This window comes from Sinocyclocheilus rhinocerous, unplaced genomic scaffold (assembly GCF_001515625.1).
Source record: "Sinocyclocheilus rhinocerous isolate Xijiao unplaced genomic scaffold, SAMN03320098_v1.1 scaffold1439, whole genome shotgun sequence".
In the NCBI taxonomy this organism is placed as follows: Eukaryota; Metazoa; Chordata; class Actinopteri; order Cypriniformes; family Cyprinidae; genus Sinocyclocheilus; species Sinocyclocheilus rhinocerous.
The window spans coordinates 74,093-83,620 of NW_015651494.1; the positions used below are offsets into that span (position 1 = coordinate 74,093).

Below are 9,528 nucleotides of genomic sequence, written 5' to 3' on the forward strand. Positions count from 1 at the left end.
AAAATCATTAGGATATTAAGTAAAGATCATGTTCCATGAAGATATTTTGTAAATGTCTTACCGTAAATATATCAAAACTTAATTTTTGATTAGTAATATGCATTGCTAAGAACTTCATTTGAACAACTTTAAAGATGATTTTCTCAATATTTAGATTTTTTTGCACCCTCAGATTCCAGATTTTCAAATAGTTGTATCTCGGCCAAATATTGTCCTATCATAACAAACCATACATCAATGGAAAGCTTATTCATTCAGCTTTCAGATGATGTATACATCTCAATTTCGAAAAATTGACGCTTAAGACTAGTTTTGTGGTCCAGGGTCACATATTAGAAATATATTAGATATATAAGAAATTTTTTTTGATTAATCAAAAAAACATTGGTGTCTTTTTATCATGCTATTGGCAACTGCATTAAATGGTAATTCACGGGCTGTTTTATTTCATCACTGGGTCTCTGTGTAAATATCAGGAGGCTGAATGATGTTTGGACAGAGGGTGTTAATGTCTCTCTCTCTCTCTCTGGGTCTCAGGTTGAAATCACTCTACAGGACGTGAATGATAACCCGCCGGTCTTTCCCACCGACACGCTAGACATCACCATCCAGGAGAACATCAGCGACGGCTTCAGGATCCTGCAGCTCACGGCCACAGACGCAGATGAGGTACAGATGACAGCTGTCAGTCATGATGATTGACGTGATAATGGCTCTAGCAGACGTGTGGGCGGAGTCTGTGTGGCTCCGCCCCCAAACACTCACACAACGCAGACAATACGCAACGTTTGCCGCGTTTCTGCAGAGCTAGATTGATTTTAATCATCAGGAAAGAGGACTGATGTTCTGTGATGGTATTCAGACTCTAGAGCTCATTTCCAGTGATTCTCGCCTGGCAAACATACAGATTCGTCTCCAGATGAGGCGTGTTTCCCTGAGAGAGCGAGCAGTCGAGTTCAGCTCCCAGTCTGAACTATTAAACCCAACGCTGAGAGAAATCTGACGCTCCCACGAGCTCAAACTCACGTCTACAAATAACTAATAGAGTCCCAGCCGTGAGCTATGATTGGCTGTTGGTGTCAGGTGGCATTGGGGGGGGCGGGGCTTCTCAGAGAGCAGATCATTAGCAGAATTGTTGTAGCTAAAACTATAACTAATAAAAAAAGAAAACTGAAAGCATAAAAATTGCTTCAAATAAAATGTTAACTAAAAAAAATAATAATAAAACTGATTTCTGCTGGTTGCTTATCTAAAATTTAAGATATAAGAAAAACTATTAATTTAAAAATATGTGGACTGAAATAATTTTTTAATTTTTATAATAATTAAAAATTATATATTTAAGCTAATTGCCAATGCAAAACTTCTCATTTAGGTTGTAACTTGATCTACTAAAATAATTAAAAATGTGTAAATAAAATAAAAATTAATAAGTATACAGACATTATGATTTGGAAAAAAAGAATTAATAAAAATGACAAAAACACAAGAGAATTACTGAAACTACCAAAAATAAAAATAAAAATGGAAAATATAAAAATAAAAACTAATTCAAAATACTGATCAATAATAATATTATCAAAAAACACTGGTATTTAGAACAATTAATCATGCACATCACTGCAAACAATTACATTAAATAAAACTTTTTGCACTACAAACCAGTGTTTATGATTATGATAATAAATTAAAATATGATAAATACCAGTTTGAAACATCAAACAGCATAACCGAGTGTTTTTGTACAGTTAAAATAGTTAAAAAATAATGTGGATCAGATAAAGAGCCTGAATATAAAAGATGAATTATTTTAAATATTAATTGTGATTCATCTAATTATTAAGTTGTCAGTTTACAATTTACATTAATTATTAAATGTTTTAAATGCATTCGATATTTTCATATAACTATAGTAACTATTTTTAATCTATTTTAAATCATTATAAACCAGTCCAGGAGAAGCAGTTGTGATCTGAGCTGTGATTTTTCTCTCCTGTTGTTCATTTCCAGTGTTTTTTTAAATGAAAAGTTTAAACTGAATCTCATGTTGGCACGATGGGCAGGAATTATGGGATGTTTGGGCTCCACTAACAGCATGTGTGACTGGAGTCCAGGGTTATTCCTGTCCCGATCTCTGCCCACATCCGTACAGGACAGCCAGAGCTCAAACTCCACGCCAGCGCGTGATAAAGACGCCACTAGACACCAATCACTAAACACAGCTGAATGCAGCGACTGACTGAACCAGAGCTCGGAGTCGCCAAGACATTGAGAATGTGCTCTGTGTGGGGTTTTTTTGCACGTTGCTAGGGTGTTCTGGGTGTTGCTATGCTGTTTCTAAGGTGTTCTGGGTGTTGCTATGCTGTTGCTATGGTGTTGCTATGCAGTTGCCATGTTGTTGCTAAGGTGTTCTGGGTGTTGCTATGCAGTTGCTAAGGTGTTCTGGGTGTTGCTTGGGTGTTGCTATGCAGTTGCTATGTTGTTGCTAAGGTGTTCTGGGTGTTGCTATGCAGTTGCCATGTTGTTGCTAAGGTGTTCTGGGTGTTGCTATGCAGTTGCTAAGGTGTTCTGAGTGTTGCTATGCTGTTGCTAAGGTGTTCTGGGTGTTGCTATGCAGTTGCTAAGGTGTTCTGAGTGTTGCTATGCTGTTGCTAAGGTGTTCTGGGTGTTGCTATGCAGTTGCTATGCTGTTGCTAAGGTGTTCTGGGTGTTGCTATGCAGTTACTATGCTGTTGTTGCTAAGGTGTTCTGGGTGTTGCTATGCAGTTGCCATGTTGTTGCTAAGGTGTTCTGGGTGTTGCTATGCAGTTGCCATGTTGTTGCTAAGGTGTTCTGGGTGTTGCTATGCAGTTGCCATGTTGTTGCTAAGGTGTTCTGGGTGTTGCTATGCAGTTGCTATGCTGTTGCTAAGGTGTTCTGGGTGTTGCTATGCAGTTGCTATGCTGTTGCTAAGGTGTTCTGGGTGTTGCTATGCAGTTGCTATGCTGTTGCTAAGGTGTTCTGGGTGTTGCTATGCAGTTGCTATGCTGTTGCTAAGGTGTTCTGGGTGTTGCTATGCTGTTTCTAAGGTGTTCTGGCTGTTGCTATGCAGTTGCTAAGGTGTTCTGAGTGTTGCTATGCTGTTGCTAAGGTGTTCTGGGTGTTGCTATGCAGTTACTATGCAGTTGCTAAGGTTTTCTGGGTGTTGCTATGCTGTTTCTAAGGTGTTCTGGCTGTTGCTATGCAGTTACTATGTAGTTGCTAAGGTGTTCTGGGTGTTGCTATGCAGTTACTATGCCGTTGCTAAGGTGTTCTGGGTGTTGCTATGCTGTTTCTAAGGTGTTCTGGCTGTTGTTATGCAGTTGCTAAGGTGTTCTGGGTGTTGCTATGCTGTTGCTAAGGTGTTCTGGTTGTTGCTATGCAGTTACTATGCAGTTGCTAAGGTGTTCTGGGTGTTGCTATGCTGTTTCTAAGGTGTTCTGGCTGTTGCTATGCAGTTACTATGCAGTTGCTAAGGTGTTCTGGGTGTTGCTATGCTGTTTCTAAGGTGTTCTGGCTGTTGCTATGCAGTTACTATGCAGTTGCTAAGGTGTTCTGGGTGTTGCTATGCTGTTTCTAAGGTGTTCTGGCTGTTGCTATGCAGTTACTATGCAGTTGCTAAGGTGTTCTGGGTGTTGCTATGCTGTTTCTAAGGTGTTCTGGCTGTTGCTATGCAGTTACTATGCAGTTGCTAAGGTGTTCTGGGTGTTGCTATGCTGTTGCTAGGGTCTTTAAATCAACAAATACAAACACACAGAGCAACACACTGATAAACGGTAACTTTACAATAAGTTTCCATTTGTTAACTATATTTAATGCATTAACTAACATTAACTAGCAAGGAGTAATACATTTGTTACAGTATTTATCAATCTTTGTTAATGCTGCAGTCCGTAACTTTTTTTGGTTAAAAATTATCCGAAATAAATATTTGAGCCAGTGCATAACCAGCCAGTGTTCGAAACTATCACCTTACATTAGCCCGATTCACAACGGATTCGAGCATGCCGCTGCGTCATTACGTCACGTCTGTAAACATAAAGTTGTCCCGTAAAGAACTTGAAATTGAAACAGAAATTGAAATCTACTCACTTATACACACTATATTCACATAGTCACGTAATGCTGATGTTGTTAACATTAACAATTTGAGAATAAAGTATAACAATAATAATAATTTGAAAGGTTTGATGTGATATGAGCTAACCGATCTTTAGATTTAATCACCATTGGTAGCGCAATTTATTGTAATGCTTTTTTCCTCAGTTGGTCAGAACAAACATGGCAGACTCGTTACTCGGCAATATACGGTGAGAATTCTTATTTGGGTCATAAATTCCAAGACTTAGGCTAGAATCTGTGATCCTGAAGTACAGTATCCACACATTCACCTCAAAACATTAGATTCATCCGAGCCGGAGCACAACCCACGCAAGGAAGAGAATTCCACAAACAGCTGCAATTGCAGGTTTCAAACAGAGATGGCGACAAAGAGGCAAAACTTACGAACTGCAGCTTTAACGTTAGTTGATACAAACACAGCTGTTCATTATTAGTTAATGTCAGCTCAGGTCCATTAAATAACATTAACAGATACAACTTTGGATTTTAATTATGTACTGTATTAGTAAATGTTGGAATCAACATTAACTAAGATTAATAAATGCTTTAGAAGTATTTTTCATTGTTAATGTTAACTAATGTTAACAAAATGAACCTTATGGTAAAGTGTTAACCATGGTTTCACCTTCATAAATAGATGTTAAAACATCCAGAAGCCAATTATACGGTTCACATCACTACTGTAATTTAATTAATTGTCATGCTCGTCCATACAGTCCCAGTATCATTAATATACCATTACAGTTTATATAATTAATATTTTGAGTTTTTATTTTTATAATTTTAGTAATTTTTTTTTTTAAATATTACTATTTAAGTTTAATTTTTAAATTTTTTCAGTTTTAGTTTTTTCAGTTGTTTAATTTTCGTTTAATTTTAGTAATTTTGATATGTGCTAATGTGTATTTTTATTAAATATTACTATTTAAGTTTAATTTTTACATTTTTTTCAGTTTTAGTTTTTTCAGTTCAGTTTAATTTTCGTTTAATTTTAGTAATTTTGATATGTGCTAATGTGTATTTTTATTAAATATTACTATTTAAGTTTAATTTTTACATTTTTTTCAGTTTTAGTTTTTTCAGTTCAGTTTAATTTTCGTTTAATTTTAGTAATTTTGATATGTGCTAATGTGTATTTTTATTAAATATTACTATTATTTTATTTCAGTTTTAGTTAATTTTTAGTTTTTATTCAGTTCCACGTTTCTCATTTTCATTTAGTTGAGGTTTTTATCTAGTTTAATCTAATATTCATATTGCATTCCAGCTTTATTTCAAATAACAAAACTGTTTTAATAGTTTAGTGTAAAAAGTAAGTAAAATGTCTTATGCCTTACAGGAAAATGTGCTAAAAAAAAAAATCCACAATGCAAAAGATCCCCAAAAATACGCTTTACCATATTCATAAACCACAACATTTCCATGCCACTCCACAGTTTGAGTGGTGATAGTGTGGTGTTTCTGTAAGCAGATCCTGATCCTCTGCTCTTTGATGTGCCTTCGTCTCGGTCTGAACTCATATTGTCCTGCGCTCAAACAGAGACGTCCCGATCTGTCGCTGGCGTTATTCTCTGCTCGTCAGGATGAGATGTGCAGCGTCTGAGAGCCGCAGGTATCAGGGGATCCATTAGCTGGATTTATAGAGGAACTGTATATCTGCGCAGTTCAAAGAGACGCCTGATGTCTCTCCCTCTCTCTCGCTCTCTCTCAGTCTGTAAGCGGGTGTTGGTGTGTTCAGAAGAGCAGTGTTGTGCGTTGGGTTTGTGTTTCTGCAGATCTGATCTCAGGAAACTCGACACCAGCCTGGAAATGAAATACTTTCACTCTCACTAATTGGTCCTGCTGCAATCTGAAGTTCATGTGTGACGTTACACACAGACACCATCTATTTTAGTGTTATTTATAAACCATTATAGTTTTTAGTAGTACTTTGAATTAGCTTTTATTTTTATATTTTCACTTTTCATTTTAGTTACTTTTTTTTGTGTGTGTGTGCTGTTGAAATTTGTAATAGTTTTAGATTTATCTCGGTTTTTGTTTTAGTTAATTTTTAGTTTCTATTTATTTCCAGTTAGTGATTTTAATGCTTCAGCATTTCTAATTTTCTCACGTTTTTCCTTCTAATATTCATATTTTATTTTATTTCAGTAAATGTGTGAAAGTTTGACATTATGCACAGACATGGTTATTGTACAGATTATTTATTTTAGTATTATTTATATAATATTATAGTTTCTACTAAGATTTTGAATTCTTTTTTATATATATTTTCAGTTTTCATTTTAATTTTAGTAGTTTTTTTTGTTGTGTGCTGTTGACAATTTTTATTCTTTTTTTAATTAAATTATTTTTTTATATGATTTTTTTTTTTTATTTCAGTGTTGGCTTAGTTTAGCTTTATTTATTTCCATTTTAAATTTTCTTAATTTTTTTTGTCATTTTATTATGTGATTTTGACCATTTTTATTAGTTGTTTTTAATTAAATATTACTATTTATTTTTTATAAATTAATATTAATTTATTTTCTTGTTTTCATTTTTATTTATTTCCAGTCATTTTAATGCTTCAATGTAAACTTATTTTAGTAAGTCGCCAAAGACCGCATTTCTCATTTTCTTTTAAAGTTTTTCATCTAATATTTATATTTTATTTTATTTCAGCATTATTTCAATTAAACGTGTGACATCACGCACAGACTTGATTGCTTTTCTCAGTATTTGTGTCTTGTTTTTCAGTACAAATATCCAATCATTCTTGTTTTCTGAAAAACTGATCAAAATAAAGTTCTTGCTTAAAACAAGGAACAAATGTCTGCCAGTGGGGGCAGAAAAATAATTTTGTTTTCCCGTTAGAGGTTTGTGATTGGGGTTGCAAAGAGGTGGAAAATTTCCGAAAACTTTCCAAAATTCCCCAGAAGATTCAAAAAAATCCTGGAAAGTTTCCAAAATTTACTGGAAATTTTCCACCGTTTTGCAACCCTACTTGTGACTGAAGCGGCATAATCGTGTGCTCACATTAATCCATGATATGAAATGAGGACAGATGATCACGTGTCGGTGGTTTGTGTGCAGGGAGCGAACGCTCTGGTGACGTACTCCATCATCAGCGGCGCAGACGACAGCTTCCGCATCGATCCCGAGTCTGGCGAGCTGACGAACACCCGGCGTCTGGACCGCGAGCGCAGATCCGAGTATTCGCTGCTGGTGCGAGCCGACGACGGGCTGCAGTCCTCTGATGTACGGATCAACATCACCGTCAGCGACGTCAACGATCACACGCCACACTTCTCACGCGCTGTCTACTCCTTCGACATCCCCGAGGACACCAGCGCAGGTACAACACCATCACCATCATCTGATCATCTGCAGTCAGAACTACTGAACCCACTCTCGTATCAACCGAACTGGCTCTTATTACCTCACTCAACACTTAAAGGTGGGGTAAGTGATTTCTCGTAGACAATGTTGACATTTGAAATCACCAAAACAAACCCTACCCCAAAAGGGTATCGCCCCTATTTTGATAGCTCCGCCCCAGACATACATACGCAACGATTAATTCTTCTGTGAAACAAAGCAAAACCAATGTTACCCCGTGTCTACACCGGATGCTACACCGGATGCGAGTGGCGCGGCGCAGCAAAATACTATACAACTCATTATAATCAGTAATGCTGTCTACACCATAGATATATATACATATCTATGGTCTAAACTGGATTGCGTCGCGGCACGACACGACAAATCCCCGACAGAAAACTGCTGCTGCGTTCTATTTATGACGTATTGACACAAATTTCAAATGATTTTCAACGGTCGCTTTGTCGTGTCCAGTGTACTAGACAGACTTTAGCTGTTGCGGCGCAGACACGGTGTTACTCACCTTTCGAGAAGAAACAAAGCACCCTCGGCGTCCGATCGCAGGCCTTCCGCTCGAGTTCTTTCCAGCGCTGGAAAGCGGATTCGATATTTACATGGGTCCTACTTCTTGCCTTATGCCTTCTTTTGTTCCGCAGACATTTTCCTCTTTTGTTTTTTATCCGACATCTCTTATCTTTCTGTCGCTCGGCTCGGACTGAAAGTTCTCTTCTCCACATCATGAGTAGACACGCCCCTTACTGCTGATTGGCTACAAGTTTGTTTTGCTAGTCGGCCCGAATCAGTTTTCTAAAGCGATTTTTTGAAAAATCGCTTACCCCAGCTTTAAGAGTCAGTCTTAAGGCCCACTCACACCAAGAACGATAACTATAAAGATAATGATATTATAGTCCACACCAACAAACAATATCGTCTGTTTATTCTAAGAGTACACGCGTCTGTCGCTTTAAATTCTCAAGCTCGTGACAGCAGGATGGATTCTGATTGGCTGTCAATGTTTGTATCTTTCATCAGCCAGGAAAAAATCGTTCTGGAATTGATTCCAACGATATCGTTTCTCGGTGTCTTTATCGTTATAGCTGTGGTGTGGACTCTGCTAGTGTTTAATATTGAGAACGATTTTTAGAACTATATCTTTATAGTTATCTTTACAGTTATCGTGCTTGGTGTGAACGGGCCTTAAGACTTTACTAAAAGTTACTTTTAGCTTCTTTATAAAAGTCTCCTACTCTTAGAAAAGCCCTACTTGTAAGTAAGAATTTTTTTACACTTAAAGGGGTCATATGATGCTGCTAAAAAGAACATTATTTTGTGCATTTGGTGTAAGGAAATGTGTTTATGCAGTTTAAAGTAAAAAAAAAAAAACATTATTTTCCACATACTGTACATTATTGTTTCTCCTCTATGCCCCGCCTTTTTGAAACGCGTCGATTTTTACAAAGCTCATCGGTCTGAAAAGTGAGGTGTGCTGTGATTGGCCAGCTATTCAGTGCGTTGGTTGTGGCCGAATACCTCAAGCATGTGACGGAAATGTTACGCCCCTCACCATACTGTTGATGCCGTGTCCCGGCGGGAGCAATGAGACAAAAACATAAAAACCTATTACAAAAGAGGCATTTGTTGCTACAAATCCACTGATTTGTAGTCGTGTCCTCTTTTGGAAGACCAAACAAAATAGTTTCGCATTTCACAACGAAAAACACGGCGGCCTAGCGTGAGCAGAAGCCGCGGCTTAGCGTGAGCTGAGGCCGGGCTTAAAATCGCATCATATGACCCCTTTAAGTCAAAGCTTTTCTGAGAAGTTTTATACATGCGGACCCTGAATTGGCACTTATTATAAGCTGAAGCGTTGGTGGTTCAGTGGTAGAATTCTCGCCTGCCACGCGGGAGACCCGGGTCTGATTCCCGGCCAATGCAAGAGCAGCCTCCTTTTATGGTTAGAGAGTCGGACTCGTAACCCAAAGGTTGTGGGTTCGAGTCTCGTACCGGCAGGAATTGTAGGTGGGGGGA

At 37.4% G+C, this 9,528-nt stretch overlaps 1 protein-coding gene and 1 non-coding gene across 2 annotated transcripts in view; both read left to right on the forward strand.

Moving 5' to 3' along the window:
* fat4 (FAT atypical cadherin 4) overlaps nucleotides 1-9,528 on the forward strand; it is a 132,464-nt gene that overhangs the window by 72,684 nt on the left and 50,252 nt on the right. Inside the window, 2 exon segments of the mRNA XM_016518309.1 lie at nucleotides 538-669; nucleotides 7,213-7,474. Of these exon segments, the coding sequence (XP_016373795.1) occupies nucleotides 538-669; nucleotides 7,213-7,474 (394 nt within the window).
* Nucleotides 9,365-9,435, forward strand: trnag-gcc (transfer RNA glycine (anticodon GCC)). Its single transcript has one exon. It is a non-coding gene; the product is annotated as a tRNA-Gly (tRNA).